General features: G+C 41.2%; 1 protein-coding gene across 4 annotated transcripts; it reads right to left on the bottom strand.

The window, feature by feature from the left end:
- Window positions 1-476: 476 nt before the first annotated feature.
- On the bottom strand, window positions 477-26,414 carry HMGN3 (high mobility group nucleosomal binding domain 3). 4 transcript variants are annotated; one of them, XR_008234357.1, is made up of 8 exons: window positions 26,199-26,414; window positions 11,398-11,448; window positions 5,461-5,490; window positions 4,744-4,791; window positions 2,307-2,420; window positions 2,004-2,189; window positions 1,060-1,792; window positions 477-637 (listed from the first exon to the last, which is right to left on the bottom strand). XR_008234357.1 is itself a non-coding variant. In XM_052781664.1 (7 exons), exons 1-7 carry the CDS (start codon window positions 26,211-26,213, stop codon window positions 1,779-1,781), a joined length of 372 nt encoding a protein of 123 aa, XP_052637624.1. In that variant the 5' UTR covers window positions 26,214-26,413; the 3' UTR covers window positions 477-1,778. The 4 variants fall into 4 exon arrangements, 2 of the variants coding, with proteins under 2 accessions (XP_052637624.1, XP_052637625.1); XR_008234356.1 differs by having other exon boundaries at window positions 477-1,792; XM_052781664.1 differs by having other exon boundaries at window positions 477-1,792; window positions 2,090-2,189; window positions 26,199-26,413.
- Between the last annotated feature and the right edge of the window lie 453 nt (window positions 26,415-26,867).

The following is a 26,867-nucleotide window of genomic DNA, read 5'->3' as shown; positions in this document are numbered from 1 at the left end:
GGAACAGCACTGATGATTCTGTGAAGAAGTTCAGACTGTTAAACTTCCCATGACTGTAGTGTCTAAATTAACAGACTTTCAACAGGGTCCATCAGAAAGCAAATCAGAAGTACTGTGCAGAACTACAAAGTACCTATCACCGAGTAACAATATGGACTTTCCTTCTCATTAGGCTACAAGTTTTGTTACAGCCGTCTGCCTTCCATCACCAAAAGCAGAGAATTAGTTTAAATTTTCCTCCAAAACTAAGTTCATGATGCAGAGAACAGCCGCCTCTTATTTGGCTGTAGCAAGCCTATCACAAGAGCACAGGTGGCATTCATCTCAATGCAGGTCTTAACTACTACTCTAGTTAGCATATAGGGTTTCGGTGATCAATCTTCAATTTTTAAGTATAGAGAGGCTTGGCTTCTTTTCTGTTTTAATTAAAAAAGGCAACTGGAGATTTCTTCCCAAAGAATAAATAGAATGCTAGGTCAGGCAACAGTCATTTATTTATTGACTTAAACAAGCAAAAGATATCCTCAGACATAATGGCCACCACTTGAGCAATACAAATCAATGTTACTGAAGAACAGGGAACATCTTTTCTCTCACCCCTCCCATCCCAGAAGTAACAATAGAAATACCAGGGCCCCTAGAGAAAAGAGAAGGAGAAAAATTATAAAAGGTGCTTAGAATGAGCTGCAGAATTGAAACATGGACACTAAAAAAAATCATTAGCTAATCTACCATATCACCACAATCACCTCAAAAATAACTTTCATTGTTCCATTTCTACCAGGTACCAAATATATAGCGCTGTTTAACAGCGATTTCAATGTATTAACAACTGTCCTCAGCTGAAGCAGAACAGCAATTACTATTTATATTAAATTTGAGGCTGCAGATAGAAAGAAAGGTTTCCACAGAGTACGATGCAAATGAATGAAAAGAGCGTGGGGGAGAAACAAAGCTACTTTTAAGTTACTGTACGTCCCTATCAATCAAGCAATTCATTCTGTATTGATAGCTCATTACAGACACAATATCCTGATAGAGTATGGCAACTCTACTCACCCTGTGACAGCATATCTGAAGAATGTATCTATGAAGAATGTATCTATAAGTCCCTTAAGTTGCGGGCCACAGAAAATCCCAGCCTCCTACTCCTGTGTGGGTATTTTTTAATCAGACATCAGCAAAAAAGCAAACAGACTGCATGCAAAACAATTGTTGCCGAATCATTTAGTCTTCCTTTTAACAGTTGAAAATACGAGTAAGGCATTCCTCAGATCTAGAGAAAACATTAGGAGGCTGTAGTTTTGCAGGCAAGGAGACCTTTTATTTTAATCCATTAAAAGAACCCAAAATAGTCAGCAGGTGGCCACATCTATCCATGTTTCATTAAAATCACATAAACCCTAAGTACAAAAGCACCACTGATTATTGCTCTAGAAAAACTGCATGAAAAATTCAAATACGCACAGTAAAAACATCACCATATGCACAAGACTTAATTTCTTAAAGCAAGTGTATGGAATGCTGATCCAATTTTACACATACCTTGCAATATTAAGTTGATATTTATATTACTTGGCAACAATGGGAATTTCTAAAAGCACTGTTATGAGAAGGGAAATGTTCATATACAGTTTAATATGTCAACTATCATAGTCCTAAAAAAATTAGCATTTACAAAATACTTGATAAAAATATCTTTTAAAAGTTGTCCAAGAGGTACATAAAATCAACCCAAAATTTTCATGATATTTCATTCATTCTTGTCACCTACAGATTCAGTTTTCTGAGCCTGTGGAGAAGAAAGAAATAAATTAATTACCATAGTGAATTGCCATTACATACCTAAACACCCCAACTACCCTTACTCCTTCGACTTCTTATTTGCAACAGCTCAGTTTCAAACCTATGTCCATATTACATTTACACAAACGAAACAGGTACATTCACACACTTTTCTTAAATTATCGGTCCCAGCTTTTCAAAAGCAATACAAGCCTTACCTGTCAGCTTCCATTGTTCACACTGAAAAGCACCACACTACTATCTGTTTCTATTCACTGCACACATGCTGAATGCTCTACCGTACCCTTAACTTTCACTGTTTCAATCTGCCCTTTTACTGACAGTGTGCTGGGTGGGGCACCTCTGGATGTTGAAACACTAACAGTTGAGCGAGAGATGCGAATCTGCAATAACATTATGGGCAATAAAAAGAAACATTATGAACATGCTATCAATGTCTGAAAGGCTGAATAATTAAAAAAACACTGATTCAATCAGCAGGAGGTATGTGTGGAAAGTACCTCTTCAGCTTTATTGTCACCATTTTCAGATGGTGTAGTACCTTCCTTTGCAGCTTCTTGTTTTTCATCCTTCTTCCCTTTAGCACCTTTGTTGGCCTTTGTCCCAGGTTCCTTCTGACAGAAGATTAAAAACATGGGCATAGACATTGTATGAGTAGCCAGCACCCTACATCTTTACCCAAAAACCTTCATATGAACTGAAAAGCAAATCTTGGCAAGCTGCACGTGCTGGACTGAAACAGAAAACCAGCTAAAGACTACCTGGAAAAATGTATATCCACAACAGTCATATAGAGACTCTCAAAATTTCTAGAAAATGCTGATGTCTGCTTCTTTATTGTTTCTGCTAATTTACAGGGATACAAAACCCCCTCAAACTACTTTGGTAGAGCTGAGCTGTATTATACAGAGGTATACACAAGATATCTGTATGAACAAATCCAGTTACAGTATATTGAAAGCTTATTCAGCCAAGCACAAACAACACAGTTTGTGTAACAGCACCACACTTTCAATTAACATGAAATATTAAATTAGATTTAAAAAATTAAGCATTTTTGTTGGCTGTCCTTTTGTTAGTTTAATAACATGTGATGCTCATTCCATGTCAATGAAAGAACCAACCAATCCACAGGGGAGGCAAACACTGATAAAATTCCATCTGCAGCAACACAAAGCAGAGAATTTATCAAAAGGAACTATGCTAACAGCAACAGTTTCATTTGGAGATTTGCTCTTAAACAATCCGTATGTTGAAGTCTACTTTTTTTTTAATCTTTGCTCTATGTACATTTATATTTATCATCTAAGACTAGTAGAGACATAGGTTAAGGATTTTAAGGGCAATGGGATAAAAATTTAAATGGTATTTAACTGACTATTTTACATTAGTATTTAAAGTAGTTCTGATAAACACTGTGGAGATCTTCCATGCTGATCATTTGCTCCAAATTCTCCATGCAAAATGGCAACAGTAGCTGTGAACAGGGATATTAAGGTCAGTCTCCCTTCCTTAACTACCTTTCCCCAGGGATCCCCAATACAGGAGTGGGGCAGTGAGGAGGGAGTGCCAGTAATCCTAGTTCCAGGGCAGCCTGAATTACTCCTTTCACACTTCAGCGTTACACAGCAGCTGTGGTGCTTAACTGAGAGGCTTATTGGTGGTGTGAGTATAGCCCTAACTCTTCACCTACGAAAGAACAAGCTAAGGACTTGACTTAGTAAATCCATGATCTGCAAGCTTTTAACACTAAAAATTATCTCAAATCCATACCATCTTTGGTTTTTTACTAGCAGGTTCAGAGCACACACTTGCTGTTTTCTGTTTAGAAGACCAAGATTAACATACTCTTTAAAATGTGATCCAGATAGAGTTTGGAAAAAAGCAGATTACCGTATTAAAAAGTTACTTAGAATAATGTTGTAAAGGATTCGAGTCGCCTGAAATGAGCAGTTTAGACTGACTCTGTAACAGCTAGCTCATTTCACAACATGTACATGAAGCTATAGAAGCTACCATATTCCCTTCTTTATTAATACTGTTTTTAAGAGGGGAGCAGGATGGACTCAGCAAGACTTTATTGGTAATTTCATTTGATAAATCGTAAAGTGTTCAAAGTCATGGAGTTTTACTTTTACACATGGACTATGTATCCTGATACTTGCCCAACTGAGATACCAATAAAAGGACTTGAAAAATGTAAGCATGAGGAGTGCTAGACTCAGTTTCCAGCATAATTTTTTTCCAATGAAGCAATTGCTCTTGTTTAACATTGCTCTTGGGCACAAATAAATCTACAGTTTCTGAAGTACGTGATTTATATGCAGAAATCCTGAAAAGGTATTTCAGACGCTAATAAGATTTTAATTTGACTATAACTGGCCTAGAAAACCCAAACCATTCAATTTAAATATATTTAATTTCACCTTTAATTATAATTGTGCATTCTCAGCAACGGCCAGGCTTCAAAAACAGATAAGAGTTTCTCACTATGAAATGAAGTACTGCCCTTCTAGACAAGGCAACAGGATGGCACAGTGATCTCAAATCCTATTGTAGAAATTGCTAGGTCTCAGGTAGACCTTACTCAGCCAAACCTGTACATTTCAGGAAAGGTATAGGAAAGGTAAATATTCTTCTTAAACTAGGAATTCACTACAAACTAACACGGTCTGCATATCAAACAGGCAAGACGTTTTGTTTGGGCCAGTAATGAGGCCAGGAAGGGGTGGAACAGAAAGAAAAGAATGATCTAATTTGTTTTTTTTCCCGGGGGGGGCGGGGGGGGAGGGGGGGCGGCAGCAGGGAGCTGCCGGGAGGGCAGGGAAGCCGATGCCTCACAAAAACGCTGTGAATTCAACTGTTTGCAATGCAAAGAAGTAGTATACTTGCTTACTATTGGCTACAGTGATGGCAACTAAAAAGAAGAGTATTTACCTTCGTGGTTTTCCTTGGTTTGGGTTCAGGTTTTGGCGGAGCAGGTTTCTATAAAACATTTTTAGTTGCACAATGTGTTAGACATATTACCAGAATCCAGGCAGCCACCTCCACACCCCAGCCTCCCCCGACCCCACACCTTCCCTTACTTCCTGCTCATTAGTATGCATCTAGAAAAAAGACTGAAAAACCTTAATGCACAAAAATGCACCTCATCGCTGTACACACCCATTTTCATTAGCTCATTCATCTAGCAGTCAAAGCAATTTGGGGGTCATTCTAAGAGTAAAATGTGGAGATAAGTAGTCACTACAAAAAAAAAATTAAAAAAAAAAAAAAAACGTTCTAACACAGAAGAGGAACTAAAACCCAATACTAGTAGTGGCATCAAATTAAGTCCTTAAAGGACTGCTCTTTCTCCTTCCCAGAGACGTAGCTGCATTTCCACAACTATCATCAGCCTGTAAAACGATACGAAGTCATACTGCACGTAACAGACAGTGTTGCACTGAGGTGGGGAAATACATCTTTTGTCAGAACAACCTGAAACCTGAAAACCTGAAACCAAGAAAACACAGATAACTTTAGCTCTAGAGTTCTTAAACATCTGTCGGCAAGAATAAAAATTGAATCAAGCAAAATATAACAAACCTGTTTGGTCTGAGAAACCATATGTGCCTAGAAAAGTATATACCAAGAGCTGTTACACATACTTACAGCTGACAATCTTGCTGATCGTCTTGTGGGCTACAGAGAAAGAAAAAAAAGGAGAAAACACTTTTATAGGCTCACAGCAAACAGTATCCAAAGCAACAAAATATCAGTCATTTCATGGTGACAGCATAAAACATGCCCCTACCAAAATACATCTCTATTGCCAAACACAATTCACATCTTCCTCACCTTGCATGATTTTAAAGGGACAAATTTTAAATTCTAAAGGGACAAAGTGATGTGAAAATCAGTAATAAAAACCATTCAGGAATTATAATGTCTAAATCTCCATATGGTTAATTTTTTTTTCTTCCCCTATTTTACAAGTATTTCCAAGTCCCTTGCTGCTCTATGAAAGGTTCACAAATACAGCAAGCTTGACTACCTGTGCACAGAGCACTAAACCTTTCTCATAAATACTTAGAATGATGTTTCTATAATCTAGCAGATGCTACTTGTAATAGCAGGTAAAAATACCATCTAATTAACAGCAGAATAAAGTTAACATCCTTCCCTAGAGGATATCAGTGTGCTGCAATTTCAAAACATGAAACTAAGTCCTTGCACTTCCTTAGTTCCCTGCACACTCAATCCAGTCCATGATAGTCCAGGTGCACAAAGACAGCTGCAGGATGAGAGGGAGAAATTACTTCTTCTATTTAAACACCATTCTCAAAACGAAAGAAGAAAGTCAGATTATTCTGCTTTCCTCCACTTTTACCACTTCAACACACCTTTCTTATTAAATTTTATTTCACTCTGTTCTTTGTGATAAATTTATTACTGAAGATGAATTAAGTCTTAGAAATAGTTGTAAGCTCATTAGTTTGTTCACAATATTTTTCTATTCATTAAAACAGATGAACCCATGATCCAGTTACACAGCACGGTTATCAGAGTTAAAGTTTGGTCTATGTCATAAAACTGGAATCACACTTGTAGCCAAAATAAAGGGACAACTCAACTGCAACAAATATCCAATGTAACACAGCTTAAAAAGTGAATCAAAAATATCTTCTTAATTACATATTACGCATTTAAGTTGAGCTGAAAAAACATGGCTCCACACATCTTGCAACAGGAAAAAGCTGTCGTTAATATCTGAGGAATGCAGTAATTTGTATTCATTGGAGCCACTTAAGTATTCTTAGTGGAAAGCAGTAGTGAATAGTTCAGATCTGCATCCACCAAAATAGAAGTCTTGTCAAAAAACACCTAAAGATATTTTCAGCTATCAAATATTTATGCATCATTAACAAAAAAAAAAAAAAAAAGCAAATCTCTTTTCTTGGCAATTTAATATATCAACTGCTTGTTAAGCAGCCTAGCACTATTTTACAACAGGTTAAATGAAGCATTTCACTTGGTCAAGTAATCAAAGAACTCCTAACTCAAGGCATCTTCTTTTACAAATCTGTTTTCTTAACTGATGATTTCTATCCCTCAGCATTTGGGTGTAGGAATGTTATGCTAGCTCTACTTTTTAAAGGATAATACGGTGTTTTAGATAAATTATAATTCCCTCCCATAATCCCCAACTGTTCCTGTTCCACAACTGGTTTCATAGAAGGATTGTATTGCCATAAGAAAGACAGCATAAACCCTCAGTTCCTTAAAAATGCCTGATGGGTAGGTCATTTTAATTCTCATTCAGAGTTTGTATGTATTTCATGTTATCTGATTATAAGGGAGGAACTGCAGTGAAGTCAGCAAAGGTCACATTTTAACATGCTTTTGCAACCCTTGTCCCCCTCCAAACAGCTGTACTAACCCAGAAACTAGCAGCTCACCCAACGGTCTGTTTGGCACTGCCCCACTGGCAAACATGTACGGAAAGAGTCTATAAAACAGAGCAGACACAGAACAACGCTTTGCACTTTTCTACTGCACCAGCTTCTGGCAATCTACAGTTGCGAACTTTCCAACCTAGATATTATACCCACATCATGTGTTTAATATTCCCTGTGGCTCATTTTTTCCATAAATTGGAATTTCTCTATAAATTTGTCTAATAACCTAGTGAACCCATTTATACGTTCAGTTTCCATAACATCCTGCGATGATGCAATGAGTTCCATAATAGGATTATGCACTGTGTGGAAAACAAAAAGCAAAACCTTCCCCTTCTGTTGCCTTTCCTTTAAACTTCTTGCTTCTTACTTTCACTAGATTCCTTCCGTTTTCAGGTTACATGAGTAATAATTCCCTGACTGCCTTTCTCTGTGTTACTGATGATTTTATCATGCCTCCGTTATATAAAAAGTCAAGAATCCTAGAAAATCTGGACTGTTTGGGGTTTTTGGGGGGGTGGGGGTCGGTTTTGATTTTTTTTTTTTTTTTTTTTTAAGCTGCATCCTCTGTTTGCTCTACTATACTTGGTGTCCTTCTCATTCTATCACGGCCTTTTTAAGGAAGAGTCGGGAGAACTTCATTTAGTAGTCCCACATCTGGGTGCACAACAAATTAATCTTGTGATACACTGATGTTTCACACTCTGTCCTCTAGTATTTTTTCCTATATTCTAGTTACCTTTTCTTTAGAAGAACTGTCATTTTCTAGTAACTATTCACAGTGATTTCGCAATCTCTCCCCAATTAACAGCTGATTTGATGACCATCACTGTCTTCCCCTCCCCATGTATTAATTGGCATTTCTCCATATTGAATTTGTGTTGGTATTTTATCACCTAGTTATCAGTGACGTAACAGCCTTCTCAGTCTCTCTCACTTAACTACCCTGACAATTTTTCATAAACTTCAGCAAAGTTTGTCATTTTTCCAGTACCTCTTCTAGATGATTAATGAATGTATTCAGCAGCACAAGCCCAAACACAAATCCTTCCAATACTCCACTGATAATTCTCCTCCATTATGAAAGTTAACTACTACTTCCCTACTCTCTTATCATATCTTTACCTGTTACCAATTCTTAGGAAGATCTATCCTTTAATCTATGCCAGCTTAGTTTAAGAACCTGCTTGGGGAGCCTTATCAAAAAGTGTTCTTTACATGCAAGTCAACTATATCAACTGGCATACTATCATTCTTAGAACTCAACTGCCTGAAGTATGACTTTTCTCTGCCAAATTAATGTTGACTCTCCCATTATACATTTGTCTCCATCTACTTTTTTTTTTTTTAAACTACTTTTGCAAGTTAGACTCACAGGCTTTATCTTCCAGAAGAATCCCTTATCTAAAGTCCTGGAAGCATTTCATCACCTTCAGTTACTCTGGTACTGAGGCCAATGCAAGCACTTAACAGTTTGGCAATTGCTGGTGAGTACTGTCTAGTTCTCACTCACACTCAATTAAAGAACGTCCTCCAGACTCTACACTCATGAGAAAAGACTCCACTGTGAGAACCTCCCTAAGAATTCTCCCTAGCAGGAGTTTCATTACCATTTTTCAGCTTCACATTTGCCATGCTGGAGGGTTTGTGCCTTTCCTCATTATTTCCCATCAACACAAAAAACACCTTTCAAAAATAATAACTTTCCCTTATTTTGCTATTAAGTCGTTCTGAGCTTTGGTGGGTTTTTGGTGGGGTTTTTTTTTTTGGGGGGGGGGGTGCTTTTGAAAAATAAATACACATTTACACATTTCTGGAAGCCTCTAGCATGGTATACCACAAAGCCTCTCTGCCACCTGAAACCACTAAACTTTTTAGCTGCTCCTTTTAATAGGCTCTCATTTTTAATAAAATTCCCTTTCTTGATATCAAATCTTACCATAGCAGAGTTTATTTGCACTTACATTCCTGCAAGAACGATGAACCTGAATATATTACAGTCATAATTACAGGATAGTTCTCTGATAACTGTCTTTTTAACTAGCTCCTACATACTACCAAGGACCAAATAAAGAGCTGATTATCCTTTCACTGGTCCTTTGATTTGTTCCTCCAGGAAGCAAGCATTTATAGTTTTAACTTTTTTGTCTTTGTAATGCCATCCCATGCCTTTTACCAAATCTCTGAAGGGTAACTGAAATCTCCATCAACACTGTTTCTGTCCTCAGAGCCTCTCTGATCTCCCTTAACATCCCATTGCCACTTCTATTATTGTGGTCAGATGACACCTGGCACAACTTCTACACTATATACTTCCCATTTACACATGGCTTGGCAATCCATAAAGGATTCTGCTGTACTTGTTGATACAATTAATCTAGAAAAATATTAAAGACACATAACAGAAAGCCATTCTACCACTAATGCAACTTAGCTCTCAACCCTATAATTTGTGCTGTGGCATCACAGTCTCCCAACAAATTTCTGGGTTGCTCATTTTACCAATGTCCTCATTTAAAGCCAGATAGTCCAAGTTGCCCGGATTTAGATTTGCAGCTTTTGAATTTTGGCTCAACTGTTTTCATAGGCATGAATTAAACAGGGCTTTATTTCTCAACACTGCTCTCTACCTTTTCAGATGCAAACTTTTATGGCTTCTGTGCTAGCCCCCTGCCCAGATAGGGAGCTCTGACTTCATCCTATGTACTCTAAGGAACTTGCCAGTCTCCCCTCAGATGTTTAATTTAAAATAATTCAGAAGATCTCCTCAGTGCCATCCACATAGGTCTCTTTTGGTTCAGACTGAAGTCACTCTTCCTACAGAAGTTCCACCTATTCCAAGAGCTCCCACAGTCTCTAATCTAATCCTACAACTATTTTCCTCATTCACACACTAAGAGCTACAGGTGTATCTACTGAGACTATCTTAATGTTGTGGGTTTTTTTCTGTAGCATCAACAGCCACTACTATCTCACCTTGACTGAAGACTACTCTAAGAGCCCTCATATTTCAGAGTCAGCGGGCTCTTCCCAGAGAGCCTGTGTATTTCTGTAAGCTTTTCAGTTTTAATTCTTTATTGTAGCAATCAGGTCTCAGATTTTTAGGGAAAGAAACTTTCACTTTTCTGGGTCTTGAAGAAATAATATTTAAACTTGGACAGAGAAAAACATTCATTCAGAGCAAAGGAGATTATATTTTTACTATGATTTAGTCAGCCTTTTCATACTTTATGAAGAAGAAACTAATTTGTCTTCTATGAAATTCCATAGGAAGATATTGAGGTATCAAAATCTATTCCTCTCAGACCTCCTTTCTACTCCACCTGTTTCTTTCAGGAGCTTACTGTAAACAATACTATTGTTTGAAATATTTTGACATTTCCACTGTACCATCTTTTTCTGCCAGAGCAACAACCAACTTCTCAATTCAGAAAGTGTAAAATTTCATTAGACTGTTTTTCCTGTTCAAATGTGCTCAAAGATTTACAACAAGGGCAATTAATTGTTAATTCATTTGAATATTCACCTACTCTTTTCAAGGTCCTGATTTAACTTTGCCTGCCACAAGAGATGACAACCTAAGAAAATGAATCCTCAGAATTCTCTACCTGTTTTTTAAATTTTCATTAAGGGCTGTGACACACTAGCAAACTTTACTGTAAAGGTCAAGGTATCACCAGCTATCTCCTTGCCTTCTCTGACAGAAGTTACCGTGCCCTTAAATTCAGACAAAGAAAACACACAATTATGTCAGCTGCTCCAGTTTACAGCCTGGTATCTTAATTCAAGACACCCTTCCATCATTAATAGTTTTGAAGTAGACTGGCTGAGGTGTGTGCATTAACCCTCTTCTGCCAACCCGCTAGAGACTGTTGCCACAAGATCCACCAGAGCTTGTCTATGAAAGCCCTAAGTGTTTCTGAAATTTATTTTGTGTACTACTAAGTTGTATGAATCCTCAGTGCACCAAAACCAAATTATGCCACATAAGCTACAAATGTGGTTTACTGTCATTATTCCCTCTGAAAACACCTCACTAGAAGTGCCAAAGCAAGGCAGTCTTCTGATATGCAAGACTGCAGATCTCCAGTTAAATAATTACATGCCACAATAAATTAAAAAACAAAACAAAACAAAAAACCACACTTGCCTCTTGTTTAGTTACTTTTGCTGCATCCTTGCCTTCAGCACCCTCTGGAGACTGAAAGAAAATATTAAGTCAGTGTTTTTATTACAGACTTAAAAGCATCCAGGCAACAGCAAAACAAAGAGTATGGTGAAGATTCTTCTTTCTATACATTGCACCAGTTTAAAGCAGCCTGGCAAATTTACGTTAGTATTTACAAGCAGCATTGTACCAAAGCCATTCTAGATTTTCCAAGCAAGAACACAAGGACTGATCATCACCAGGTACATACATATCATATCACACAGCATCCCTCAGCGGTCCCTCTAGCCAATTAACTAAAGCATCCACAGGCTCCAGTGGGAGCTCCATCTAATCAGCAGTTGGTAGCACAACTGGACTGGAAATCTTAGGTTTGCTCTACTAGGGCTTTTGAAATCCCTGAGAAATTTAACACCTTTCTTCCCAAACATGAACTTAACTAGTAATGAGATGTGATAAGATGAACCAAAAAAGCACAGCATTACTGAGATGAGTGATTTCTTTACCTCATTTACTCCTTTTGTGCCTCAGGCTCACTCAGCTGGAAGCTTTAACAGTATCTTTCCCTCATCTCCTCCATCAGAACAGCAAAAATCAGTAAAACACCAAGACATCGACAAGAAAGCTAGGGACAAACATGCTTCTTCACAAGAGCAAAGTATCAGCCCGACCACCTCTAACACTGGTCTTCCAGAGGTACTAGAGAAATGTTAGTTTAACCATCCGAGGCGGGGGGCGGAGGGGGAAGAAGAGGGGGCAATCAAGCTTCTGTCTTTTGTTTACAACTCAAGATGTATTACTTCACATTTTGCAAATGACTGGGTTTCCACCTAGGAGCAAGCGATTCCTGGAAAAACAGCAAGGAGCAGCAGCAGTTAAAGAACTGCAAGAACGGCATGTGTTTCAAAAAGGCATTTAACAGGCAGCAGAGAAAGCAATTTAGTTGCTGTCTCTTTTTTCAGTCAGTAAAGGAGCAGGCTAGTTATCTTTTCCTTTGTCTTTCGATTTCAATCCTAACCCAAACCTCCCCCTAGATTTTGACACGGAATGTCTTGGAGTTAGACATGGTTTGGAGCAGAGAAAGAGACCGGCTAGTTCGCAGCAGTTGACCGCTGCCTTCTCCTGGCATTGGGCTCTAACATACTTACAGAGAGACACTCTTCAACCCCCCGCCAGAGAATAAAACGTGCCTTTGTTACTGTGTGCTCTCCTGACAGAAAGGAAGCATGCCACAAAAGCAGCCGGTTTAAAAAAAGCCGAGGACTGATCATCTAAGTAGCTAGAAAACAGCGGGAAGTTAAGCGGCACTGTGCAGCGTAGAGCAACTCGGAATAGCAACCGAGTCAGGCATCCAAAATGGAGCCTGACTGCTCCCTACGCTACTGCAGCCTCACCAGCCGCCTGCAGGATTGTTTCAGGTTTGCATTCTTAAAAGCCTTTCAGTTTGGTTACTACCGAGTTGCTACAGCTTGATGGAGCGATGCTGGGAGCATCAAAAGGCATAAGGAAAACAAAACCAAGCAGTTCCGTGATCCCTGTCAGTAACACCGTCTTATTTCCTACAACTTCCCTCGTCAGCTCACGACACGGTACAAGCTCTGGGTATAGCTTCTCTGTAGTCCACAAATTCGTAACATCTGTTTCTCCTGTATGAATTTTCTCAAGTCTAACAAACTTTGCGCTGCACCCTTTTCCTGGGAGGGAACTTGAATAGCATCCTTCTTGTCCTGGGCACCTATTTATATGGAAGTTCTCTCAGATTTGATATTCTTTTCCTCAAGGTGGCCAAGAGGCTCAAGCCTTAACAGGGGTAGGGACAGAAAGACGGCATGATTCATTTCCTTCAGAAGCCAGGCTAAAAAACTCACCGTAAACAAAATGCAGCTGAGTGACACTCCACCATCGGGCTGTTTTACCCTGCTTCACTTTTAGGAACCACAGAGCTTTGAAACAGGGCTAAATCATCACAAGATGGCATTGCCACATGCCAATAGCCTTGCAGTAATTGCCCAGGAGCAAACTCTCGCCCTGCAACACTGCGCAGCTAACACACAGTAATCTACCCCATTCTCTTTAGCGGTAGTGAAAGACAAGTCTCCTACACTTCTGATAGACATGGCAGCCTGATTTTAGATGCCAATATTATTGCTTGACAACAGATTTTAAAAACTGCTCATGAGGCTTACTTCAAGGGGAAAAAAAATTATATTAAAATACTCTTAATGCAACCACAACCACTGTATGCTACTATGATATGTTACACAACATACTTCAATTAAGTTAACGAATTAGCTCAGCATTCCCTCTCAACTTAGAAAATCCAACAGCAATTCTGAAGGCCACATAACTTTCTCCACGGAGGGACATGCACAGTAGTAATCTCAGAGGTGTGAATAAGCAGCAAGGGCTTCTGACATGCTCTCATTTCCATTTCAGACCAGCTCCCTGCTCTCTGCAATCGCTACAAGTCCAGGTGTTTGGAGGCTGTGCTCATCTTCCCAGGGCCTTGGCTCCCCAGTATGCTGGCAGAGCTGCGTGGGAGGCCATGTCATGAATAAGGTAATTGATCCAGCTGAAAAATAGCCTGCTGCTTAAACAAATTCATAAACATTATAAATATATATACAAATTATAAATATATAGTCTTCCCTGCTCCAGCAGAATCATTTTACTGCACAGCTGCACAAACAATTGAGCCAGTACAACAGAATGAAGTGGCACGGGGCAGTTGCAAGCAGCCTGGGACTCTTTAAGCTGATAGACACACCAAAAAAATGTCAGATGTGGCTACAGCATATTTGTTAAAAGAAGAACAGAAACGTATCTTCCCTTCTGTGAGTCCTGCTTAGACATTCCAGTGAGCCCCAGCTGATATGGATCTTCATGCTAGTTTTTGCAGTACTTTCCCCTCTCCCTAGGGACCAGAGAGATTTGTACACGAACGGACTTGAGCCAAGCATTTGAGCCAAGAAACTTGGCATGCCACAAATGGTGACTGTCTGCGCTAGTACCTGAAAGTCACAGGACTTCTATGTAGATACCACCAAAACCTTAAAGTCCTTGTCCCTAATTCTTCCACAAGAGCCCACCCCCCATCTTTTGTCCTGGTGACAAATTACTGAAGGACCTCTGGTTTCAAAGCAACCAAACTTACTAAGTATAAGTAACCCATCCCCTTGGCATGTTTTTCCACATGACGTAATGCTATGGCTCACTGTATTTCACATGACACCCCAGTCACATTAAAATGCTCCCTGGATACTGTGCCTTACATCGTAAACTGTCAGGAGCGGGACTGTCCACACTGCAAGTTTTGTGCAGCAAAATCAAAGACCAATGCAAGCACTGAATCACTTGACAAGGGCAGTACTCCAACCTCGGTAATTCTTCAGCTGTACTCCATCATATGCCTGTATTATACTCACAAAGTAGTCCCTATAGGCCTGCTGTGCCTGATAGTGTATGGATGCCTGCAAGAGACAAGATGGATAAAATAAAAAAGCAATTAAGGACACAAATAATAGTGATTTCCCCCCCCGCCCCCCCCCCCAATCATAGAGGTACACAGAAGGAAAGAAGCTGACTGGCTAACTCTAAATATGCTTTTGACATTTAAACTAACAGCAAGTTTTAGGTTCAGATGACCACACATTGTGTCATACCTCAGTTAGCACTACATATTGGCAATAAGATTGTAAATTAAGCTGTAGCTAAGCTTTGTAAGATCTGTCAAAGCTGCATAATTTTTATGCCACAAGATTAAGCTGGAAGGTTGAATACAAGATTCCCTGTGTCTATCAGCAGCCAGCTTTTGGTTTTTTTATTTGCTTTTCTCCACTTCTTTTTAAGGACAACCTAGAAAATTATTTTGAGAGGATTCGGGGGAAAAAAAAAGGAATGTTAATAGCTGATAGAAAACATTTAAAAAAAAAATCAAAGGAATATTAAAATTGAGCTTTTTTGTATACACAGTTCTTGCATTTCACCAGCTGTGAAGTATACATAAGAGCCAGTGTTTCCACACACCAGGACAATACTGAGGTACCTGCAATGCCAACACCATTACAGAACTTAAGTTGAAAACAGAAAACTAGGTAACTGTTTTAAGGAAACATTTAATAGAACATACAAGCAAATTCCTTTTTTTATTGTTCTTAAGGCTGGTTTAACCTGGTAGAGATGTACCACAAAAGAAACAAAAAGCTTCAGTTTTTCTAATCAAAACCCTGCGATATAAGCAGGGTGTAACGAGAGTACAGTAACACAAAGTAGTGAAGTTATTGATATCTGAGAGATCCAAAGGTACATATTTGAACTTGCAGTGTCCAGCTTTTGGATAAATATTTCGTTTGTACTTAAATGAATGGATTGTACTATATATGGATGTATTATAAAGGAGTACATTAAAAAGCATGAAGAATGAGAATACAAGTATGTGAGAAGTAACACTCAGTACAGAACGTTGCTTATAAAATTAAATAGATGGTCATTCTCTGAAGGATCTTACTACTAGCTGAAACTCAACACCTTGGCTCTGATAGGACAGAAGTGAGTCCTTTAATACCCGCGTGAAAAAAAAAAACAACAAAAAAGCAGATACCAATTTCATTCTAAGTACCACGTTAAGAAGTTAGGCAGAAAGCCTTAACCGTCCTAGCACTTGAGTATTCTCTATAGCGTTCCCTCCCTTCTTTGCAAGCTGTTTTATTCAGCCACATCTCGATACGCTGCCTGCAACGGGATTTGCCTGTAGATACTTTCCTGGCTCGCTGTTCTAGCTGCAATTTCCATGATGTAATGCTTTGGTCATTCCTCCAACAACTGTTTTCAGCAAGCAAAATACGATAAAAGCTTGCAACAAAACCACAGTGCAAGAAAAGATGACGTATCAAGTCCTAAGCCTTTTTCAGGGTTTACTGCACTGTTTTCTAAAATTTTTCCTCCACTCATTTCCCTTTGAGTAGAACTCTGCATTAGACTAAATTTAATTCAATGAACTGTTTCCCCATACATGCTAGATCTTCTAATTATTTGTCTTCAGAGCAGCTTGAATTTCGTGCCAGTTCATAAATGTAATTAAAATGCTGTTTATTTCTTGGTTTAGATTAATTAAGACTACGTGCTGACTAATTTAACACCAACCAACTCCTTCAACACCTTCTAACCATTGTTTCCTCATTTAGCTCCTCCAGCATCTTACTGTTAACCTTTGTTTATAGCTAGTTCTTTGATCTGTTTTCAGCAGATATAACAGTGCCCACTGCCCAGCCAATGTGAATGAACTTTGCAAGTAAAATTAATTCTCCCTAATAAAAGCTTTAAGAAATCAGGTATTCTACCTACTACACCCTTTCATTTCTTTTTTCTACCAAGAGCCCAATCCTGGATTGGGAGGGGGGGGGGGGCATGCCACTAATTTAAAAACCAAGTAATTCTGCCAGAACCACGAATGAAGTACAGAATAAATCTAGTTAGTGGCTGGATTTTTTAAATACTTATCCAAAATGATATCTGTCTTGCACTCTTCCAAAAAAATCTGAGGGTGGTGGGGTTTTTGTACATACTGTATATATATATACGTACACATATTCTTCACTAAAAAAACCTGAACAACAAGAAAAACCCTGGTTAAATATTTATTCTTTAAATGTATCATAATCTTTTCTGTTTAGAACTATGACAATGAAATATTATACAATATGTCATTTTTAGAATTTAAATCCCTCCATCTCACATCTATTAAGAGCAGAATATTTAATTTTCTAATTCTTTGGGGGAGAATGTCAAGATCATAAAAGTTCTGAAAAGACAAACAGTACTTAAAAGTTTATATTTAAAGAAGACCATTAATATCCCCTGGTATTAATATGCAATTAGGGGAAAAAAAATCAGGGAAAACATTTCCTGATCAAAGTCTCCATTTTTGCTTAGAGATTCAAGCCAGAGTGACTGGTTAACATGCATTGCATTTTCAAAGAATATATAAGAAAATAAGAATACAAACTGCCTGGTTATAAACAAAATCAGTAGGTTCAGAAAATGCATTTTATTAAATTCCTTAATTCTTAACTGGTAACTTCTGTGAGCTTTATGCTCTTCCAGACAAGACAGAAGAGACAGAAATCAAGTGAGGCCTGGGGTACTTCTAGATATCCAAAACCAGACAGAATAAATGCTTTTCCAAAAGGGCAAATTCCTTCATTGTAGATTGAGGTTTTGCTATTCCCACTGAAAAGAGGTCAAAGATTGACCAGTATAATTTAAAATGCATTTATATTTGATGGGACATTTTAGAAGTCTCACAACTGGTTTGGCTTTTATTCTTCCTTCCAAGTTTGTCTTCCCTGTAGTCAGTTTTTTTGAATATGACATCTACCTATAGCAGAGTAAAGAAATAAGAGCAGTTTCTAGAGGCTCAGATTTAATACAACAGCATTGTAATTTAAAATTAGACAGACAGTTCCTTTTTCAGACAGTGAAGTAATCAGCTGCATTTTGAAAAATACAGATCAGCCACGGGAGCAGTGAGCACAATGCATTTGAAATTTTTCAGTTTCTCCTGAACACCAAACGTGAGAATTCAGCTAGGTATTAGGTAAATTCTTGTCTCAATATTTACTTAACTATTTTAATTCCACCATAAAATAAAAAGGCAGATTCGAAGAACATGATGGATGAAATCCAATCCCTAATAATATTATTTCCCTGACCTTTCAAAGCTGATGCTAGTTCTGCAAGTGAGATTAAGCTGATCAACTCCTGCAAGTCTACATACAGAGGCAGTTTTTAAAACCTTGAAGATTAGGTTCTGAAATCTGTATCTAAATAGAACTGATCAGATCTGCAAAGCAAAACTAGCACAAAGTCCTTCTGAAAAAAATAGGAAAAAAAATTATTTTATCTACTTAGAGATTAAATTTAGACAACTACTTTCAGGAACAAACGATTCCTGAAAATAGCCACCTCTGATAAAGAAAAGTATTCCGAATGACTGAAAAAAGGTGTATAATTCCTCCCCTCCCAGAGGGCATAACTGTGATAAAACCACAACAATCTAGAAAAGAACCTTTTTTGTTGTTGTTTCAACTAACTGGTACTACAGAACATGAAACCTCCAAGATGACGATAGCAGGTCCACAAGTAAGAGGTAGGTACCAAAGGCACAACTGGTACAGCACCTTAGATACACCAACCTCTTACATCCCAGTAATAATTGCAGCTGGGGTTAACAGGAGTATTGCTCTACTACAGCAACCAGAATGGAGAGCTTCATAGACAACCTAAATGCAGTTTCAAGAGAAGAAAAAAGTAAAATGTCTTCAAGAGGGTGCAGGTAGGATAAGGAAGAAACGATGCAGCAGAGATAAAGGATGTTTTCCTACTACAAATAGAGCACTGACACCTCTCCTCAACTCTGCTTGAGAGGAACAAAACACTGCACAGGTAAAAATGTCGTTAGACACTGGATTGCCAACTATGGAAGCACTCTCTCCTACTGCTAACTCGGGTAGCATTAGGATAACAGAGAAAGCTAGGTGGGAAGAGCAAACATACCCTACAGTCCCAACAAAGCCGGTGTTGATGGGAACATATGCAGTTTTTTGTTCAGGCAGATCCCAACATTCTTAGGGAACACAGCATTTTATATTTGCAGCTTTCACTGTTACCAAGTACACCCACTCTTTACTACAGGAAGACAGGAGCTGTATCTCCAAGTTACAGGAGTAATTAATTGAAAATTGGTAATTTCCAAAGACAGGAAGGGGAAAAAAACAAAACAAAACAAAACCCAAGCCCAATGCCTTCCCCTGCTCCCCCAATGGTCCAAGGATGCAATTTGACCACTGAGTTGTTCTGATTATTCTAATGAATAAAAGAATACTCCTCTATGCACTCTAAGTTAGGGACAATCAAAGAAAGGCTGGCTAAGACTGCCATCTGATGAATGCCTGGCTGCTGCTAAGAAGAATTCTGCCCTTCCCCACCTAATCATTCCTGCCAATAAGCCAGCTTAGCTCTTTGTGCCAAGGTATGGGAAGCTAGATCAGCAGGCAGGTCTGGCCAAAACCTACCTCAAACACATGTGATATCCCACAGGTTAAACCACAGTAAGGACAGGAATGAGTATCTGGAATTGCTTCTTTTCACCTGTACACACCAGCTTGAAATATCTGTTGAACTACTGTCCCAACGGTGAACTCCCACTCTGCCAATTTTGCTGACAATAAAAGTATAAGAGCATCTTACTTCTGCACGCAGCCAGTTCTTCATTCCCAGCTCTACTCCCTGTTAACAGGTTACCACACATTCATTGTGCCACTGTGCAGCATCTCTAAATTGGATCAGTAAAATGATCCAGGATTAAAAAAAAAAAAAAAAAAAAATTCAAAAGCACATTCAAACCTGTTAAGTAAATAAGCATTAAGAGGCTCATGGCCTCAAATGTAAGTCCAGCACCTGAAAACACCTCTTTGGCTACTGGACCATGGGATGAATCACTGTGCTAGCTTAGTGCAGTTAAAGAACAGAAAATAGATGGTGGCCATTACAATCCTACAAAGTGCTAATTTCCAAGAGAAACCTCTGGATCTGGTTTAGTTACACTTTACACAAAAGACAGTATTACAATCACGTCAAGCAAAACTCAACTTCATACAATTTCTCTGAAACAACAATACACCTCGAAACATACCAGGCCTATACGCAGCTACTGCTTGGGTATAAAACAGCAGAGGCAGTGAAGTTTTTCAAGATAGGCAGAAGAAAAGCAGCCTTAAACTAAACAGCATATACCCGCTACATTCCATTTACACACAGGACTTTATTTTTTAACCTTAACAATACTAATACTCTAGAATACAAAATAATATTACCCCTGTCATTGGAGTGTTGAACTACTGTATATAAAAAGATTACCTGCACCTGCTTAGTTTTGAACTCAGAGGTGATGACTTACAAAGTAGATTGTATTACTGGCTACATCTTATCAGATATCACACTTTAATGAGTCAAGGGAGCATTAAGAATGATTTTTAACTGACAATTCAGTCAAAACCTAAGAATTTTTAGGTTGCCCATTCACTAAGTCCAATTGCATTTCAGTGTGGTCTAAGAAGAAAATTTATATACATTGTCATCAATTGTTAATAAATGGGTCAGATTTTTACAGACTTGTATAAAATGATCAGAAACATTTTAGATCTATAAATCCTCGGTAAATGAGCTTTTAATCTCCACTACTCTAAAAAACACTCATAGCTAAAATTATACAATTATCTCTTTCTAAGCTATTTTAAAGTGTACCTTTAATATAAAACGTGGACAAATATTTGTTGCATGTACTTAATAGCCCTGTAAACATCATTTACTGTGACATGCCATAGCAGCATACTCAAGCCTGTTTCCTCTTCAGTGCCACTCAACACTGCTACACTGTATTATATCTAAGTGTACCAGGTGCAGATAAAAATTTGTGATCTTTTCTGCTTAATTTTTCTATGAAAGATGTGGATCCTTTGAGTCAGTCTGGTCAACAAATACTTGGAGTAGGCCAACTAAGCAGTTTGCAATTGCTTTAAATACATCAAGGTTTAAAATTCTCAATAGTTACAAATTTAGTACGAGTGGTACAATTTCTAAAACTGGTAAGTGACAAAACATCCTTTTCCCTTGTATTAGAAGACTCCTGCAATCTTTTAAGATGCTCTGACACCTCTGTTCTGTTTGCCTTGGTTGAATGTTAAGTGCATATCAGCGTAACAATCGTTTTACATGTCCCTGCAAAGGATGCCAAAGGTAGAAGCCCACCTGAGGACTCTGCTGGCATGATAGGTACAAGTTTGTCAGTCAGGGGTACCTCAGTGACACAGATGGAAAGAAGGTCATCTGCTGCTGCTGCTGCCTAGCCTGTATTCCAGTAGTTACTGAATGGTCTAGGACTGATCTAACGGGAAAAGTGGAAACTACCTTTTCAGAGCTCTGACTTCTGCTCTTAGTCCTCATGTAGCACAGGGGGAAAGGAGGAAGCAGCCAACATGGAACACAGCAGCAGTTCAAGTGAAAGTCTGGAGAAAGAACTGGGACAGAATGGGAGTGGGGAGAGGGCAGCAGCCAAGACATCTGGATCTGGTACTGACCCCCTTTCCCCTTCTAATCTACAATCACCTCCAGAGTGTGAAGTAAAATACAGAACCTTCCCCATTTCTACCTCCCACTGCTAACAGAGTGTGCCCTGCGAGTTGTGTTCTAGGATAAACTGAAGAGTGCCTCTGCTACAAGACCAAGAGCTTCCAACCTCAGTGATGAAACAAGTTGTTGGGAAGGTGCAGGTCCCCACAACATCGTTGGAGCTTTTTTCCTGCCAAGTAGCTTCAAAATGAAGATAACTTTAGCAGAAAAAACACTTATGTTACATATGGTATGTTGAACTGACATGGACTGATACACAGCTGAAGTATCAAAACACAGAAAAGGACATGAAGAGCTGAGCGGCACTTGAGTGTACTACATACTGCCGCACTATGAACGCAAACTCACCTGCTACTCTTTGCACAAGATCTACACCTCATTCCACAAACCTAAGAGTGACAGCGGGATCATTCAGAGCCACAGCAAACAGAGCTGTCATCTGCAGGACCCTCAGCTTCGTTAGTTAATTGGTGTTTGATTACATACAAGTTGCTCCAACAAAATTTTAGAGAACCAGTTATTATTGTAAGTTCCTCAGTCTCTGTGTACACAGCACGAAGCAAGATGACAAATTTGGAGAAGTAGCAACAAATACACCACTTGAGTGCAGGAGGTGTTTATTAGGGGGAATAAAAAAAATCAGGACAGACATCTTAACCTGAGAATCCAAGATGAAAGAAAGGAGCAGTCCAACAACTCGGCCGTTTACTTCTGTGCCCCATTTCCCTATCAGTGGATGAGGAACAACATTTCTCTTTGAATATCCATGACACTTGAGAAATGCAAACTCAAACACGCAGAAGAATTTCACAAAGAGAACTGAGTTTAGGTGCAGACAAAAAAGCCTAAGTAAAATTCAACAGCTCTAGGATAGTACATGTAAGAACGTGCATTTAACCCCAAGGATTAGAAAATACATTGATTAGATACCTGGTTGGCGAAACGACTAGCAACATAGGAGTCCCACAGGAAAACTATCATGTGATCATGTAACTAAATGCACTACCCTAGGACAACCCTGGAATATGGCACCTTCTAACTTCCACTAAAGCAGCAGCATTCAAAGCAAAATATTCAGAGCGTTTGTTTTTCTGTAGTAAATACAGCCAACTAGTCTCTCTGACTTTAAAGAAAGTGAATTTGCATAATGGAACAGGAACCTGCCACAGATGTTCTCTATTACATTTTTACAGCATTGACTGTACTGCAGAAACTAACATTCCTGACTACAAGAAGGCAGCAAATAGGCTATTGAAATGGCTAATTAGACCACAATATTTCTTATTTGCTCTGAAACAACAGCAATATTCAAAGATGTTATAGTTTAAAAAAAAAAAAAATTTAAGAAGAAAAAGGTGCATTTAGTCCTCACATCTGATTCAACTTCAAGTCTTTTCAAAACAACACATGAGGAGCAGGTCATGTTGCACAGAGTCATACTGAAGAACAAGTTGGGTCATTTTGGAGCGTAACCCCAACTAACTGACAGGCTCCCCATCCAATACTAGACAAGTCACCAGCTGCCCTATTAATATCCCTCAGAGATGGTGCACATTCCACTTAAAGGGGCAAGTACCGTTCATCCTGATGACGATCACATTAAAGCTGACGTACGTATGCTTATGCACATGGGTGTATGTGACCGTACCATGATTCTCCTTATCATGAGGTACAGAATGGTTCTTCATCCTTTTATGGCTAACACTGAGACGTTTTTATTGGGGCTGTTTCAAGGTCAAGGAGTTTTCCCAATGTGACCCAAGAGCTAATTCCAGCAAGACAAGCGACAGAACAAAACACCCCAATCCATTTCAAGGCGTTCCTTGCTATCAATACCACAACAAGCATTCTGGTTTATCCCACACTGGCATGCCATTCTTGTGAAAGGCCACATTCGCACCACAACATGTTATTACAACAGACAAAGGGTGCAGAAATCTGACAGAAGGAGTCCAGAGTTCAACCCCTTTTTGTTTTAGTACAGTAACCACTTCAACAGACAGAAAGTCCTTCCTTTTCCCCGTGATCCTCAAGCAACGAGTAACGATATCCCAATACCTTAGGCCGCAGACGTCTAGAGAAGGGGAGGCAGTCTACATTTTTTTGTTCATAATATTCATAATGAACATAAGGCCAGGGACTCAGCAACTGACTTCAGTTTACATAGAGATGAAAAGAAAAGCAAACAAAAAGGACCAGCCAGTTTAGATAACTAAGGCATGTGCAAAAAACAAGTACAGGTGGATTCATGCCCTTTCTGCAATATTATTTATTTACTTACCCCCGCAACTGTGACAATTTCTCATTTTGACTTTTTATGTTTACTTTATTGTAAAAAGTCTGCTAACAAAGTTTTACAAGTTAGAAATTTTAATAGAAGAACTGACTGTTAGCTGCACGTGATGGTTTTGTCTCCATGTGGAAGCTGACTGGTGTAATTATTCAGCTACTGCTGTATCACTAACTTCCCACTCTGTGGATGTTATTCTGGAATAAAATTGACTACTCTAGAATACTTACGGCAATTCCACTTTTCTCAAAAAGCAAAGCCATTAACGACACACTTTTCCTAGAACCAGTGCTTCCAAAAACCCATACTTCATATATAATCTTAAAATTTAAATGTTTGCCCCTACAGTGCTAAGTAAACTAAAATTTACTGTGCCATTAAAATTCATCTCCATCGCTCTGATCCCATACGCAACATTTCTATTATTTTTTTATAATCTTCTAGAAAGAAGACATGTTCTCATGGACTTACTACTCGAAGATAGTTTCTCTTAATAAACATTTCACAACAGACTACAAAAACCTACACAAGCGACTTTACCCCCCCTCTTAGGGAGAACAGCCTGAAACACTATCCATAGTGTAAGAACACAGGAGGGCAAAGGAACAGGGTAGGAAGTTTGCAAGGTTTCCAAAGTTGCGGAGAGTCCTATGGGCACGGGATCGTTTTCAACTTTTTCCTGATGACAAGCGACGGCACCAAAAGAGCAGAAGCGCACGAGGCCTACGCGAAGGTGCAAAGACAGACGAGCAAGGGGAAAAACTGCCCGATGTTCCCTAACTTCAAGCCCAGTTATCCCAATAAAGGCAATCAACCCCACGGTTGTATCCGTTTTCAGAACGGGAATCAGGTTCTTAACTATGAATTAAATAATTCAGCAGCGTACTTGACAATCTGATGTTTTGACGCCTCCCGTAAGGAAAGGCCAAGAACTGAACACCGAGCTACGTGGAAGTCACCATCTACCGGTAACTGTATTAAAACCGATCCGAGCCCCAGCCCAGACACGGTGTTTTGGGAGGCCACAGGTGACATTCGGGAAATCCCCAAAACCACAAACTGCTTTGCCTCGGCTGACCCAGTTAAAACCGAAGGGCTGCAGCTATTCTTTCTTGCCGAAGCAGGGGACCAGTGTCGAGCCTCTCGCCGCGCTCACTCAGGGCGGGCAGAAGGCGGGCGGTTAAGTTCTCTGCCAGGACCTCCGCGGGGCCGGACCGGACCGGGCCGAGCCGAGCCCACCACCGCCGGCCGGCCGGGCACCTCGCAGGGGAGGGGGGGCCGGCTGCCACCCCCCCCCAAGCCTGTCTTCTGCCAGCACCGCAAGCGCTCTCCGCAGCGAAGGCTCCGGCTTCAAGGAGGAAAGAGAGGGGTAGGAGAAAAAAAAAAAAATAAAAAAAAACCAAAAACCCCAAAACAACCCCCACAACGCCGAGCCGAAGGGCCGCCTAAGTTTCTCTCCCTTCGGGAAGGCGGTCTCGCAACCGGCCCCCGCCGGCGGCTCCCTGCCCCGAGAGCAAAAAAGAACTGACGGCGGTGGGAACTTGGGGGGCCACGGCCGTGGCTCCCCTCAGCCCCCCGCCGCCATGGCTTCCCCGGGGGGGGGGGGACGGACGGACGGGGAGCGGCGGGGTTCGCGCGCGCTCCCTCAGGAGGCGCCGCCCCCGGGGGGGGCCCTGCCCGGATGGGCGCCGGAGTTGGTACATACGGGTCTGCCGCGGGAGGCGAGGAGAAGGGTGTAGTTTGTTTTAAACATGGCTTGCCTCTCCTCCCCTCCTCCTCCTCCTTCTACCTCGGAGCCATCAACCCGGGCACGGCGGGAGGTGGTAGTGGGATCCGGTCGCCCCGGGTGGGGGCTGCCCCCTCCCCACCGCTCCCCCCACCCCACCCCCCCGCGGCGGCGGAGTTTGCGAGGAGGAAACTCCTCCCGCCGGGGGCCAGGGGCGAAGCCGCAGCTGCTGCAGCGCTTCTCCCCGGCGGCGGAGGGAGAGAGGAGGAGGAGGAGGCGGCGGCGGCGGGGGGGGGGGGGGGGGGGTAGGAGTTGTGGTAGCGACTTCACCCCCCGGGGACGGGGGCGACACCGCCCGGCGCGGCACCGGGAAAGTAAACAGGGGGCGGCGGCAGCGCCGGGGAGGGGTGGAGGGGGCTTGCAACAGGCAGCAAAATACCCGGGCTCGGGAGCAATCCGCGGGCACCGCAACGGAACGGCGGCGGGGGAGCAGCAGGCGCTCCCCGCGGCCCCTAACGCGCGTTTCGCCCACCGGCCCGCCCCCACCCCGGGACCCGCCGCACGCCCGGGGCGCCTTACCTTTCTCTTCGGCATAATGTCCCTGCTCCGGGCCGCGAAAGTAAAGCGACGAAAAGAAGCTCCGGCAGAAGCGCGGATCCGCCCGGTGGTGGTGGTGGCGGCGGCGGCGACACCGGCGTCGCTGGTGCCCGCAGCTCTGCCCGCGCCCGGTGCCCGCCGCGCCGCCCCGCCGCCCCCGGCGCCCCGGCAGCCCCCACCGCCAGCGCCCGCCTCGCCGACGGGGCGGGCGGAACGGAGCAGCTCCGGCTCCTGATTGGCTCCCTAATTGCGTCGCGCCCCCCTCTCCGGCGGGAACGGGCTAATCAGGGGCAGCCCGCGCGGGTCAGAGGCCGGGCGCGCGGGCGCGCGCGGGGACCGTTGGGGCGAGCGGCGGCGGCCCCGGGCCCTGTGAGGAGCGGCGGCGGCGGGTTCGGCCGACCAGCGCCCTCGGGGGGCGGCGGGAGCGGGGGTGGTGTGCGTGTGGGTGCCGCTTGAGGCCTGGCTGCGGCCCGCCGGGTACCGCGTCCCGCCCTGCCGAGGTTCTTCGTTAAAGGGTTGGGAAGGCGAAGCGGAGGTCCCGGCCCATCGGGCGAGGTGCGAGCGGCATCCGCTCGAAGAAACGACGGTGCTCGTCGTACGGCTGAATTATTTCAACCTGTTTAAATTTCCCTTCATTTTCTCCTCCCCCTG

The sequence above is a fragment of the Harpia harpyja genome, chromosome 3, assembly GCF_026419915.1.
Source record: "Harpia harpyja isolate bHarHar1 chromosome 3, bHarHar1 primary haplotype, whole genome shotgun sequence".
Taxonomy (NCBI): Eukaryota; Metazoa; Chordata; class Aves; order Accipitriformes; family Accipitridae; genus Harpia; species Harpia harpyja.
The sequence above is the reverse complement of the archived record's forward strand: the minus strand, read 5'-3'. Positions and strand labels throughout refer to the sequence as shown.

Excerpts from the sequence above, each read along its gene's own strand:
- HMGN3 (XM_052781664.1), bottom strand. Across the intron at positions 4,792-5,460 it reads GATCAGCAAGATTGTCAGCT|AAACCTGCTCCGCCAAAACC; the intron begins GTAAGTATGTGT and ends AATGTTTTATAG. Across the intron at positions 2,190-2,306 it reads GTGACAATAAAGCTGAAGAG|ATTCGCATCTCTCGCTCAAC; the intron begins GTACTTTCCACA and ends ATGTTATTGCAG.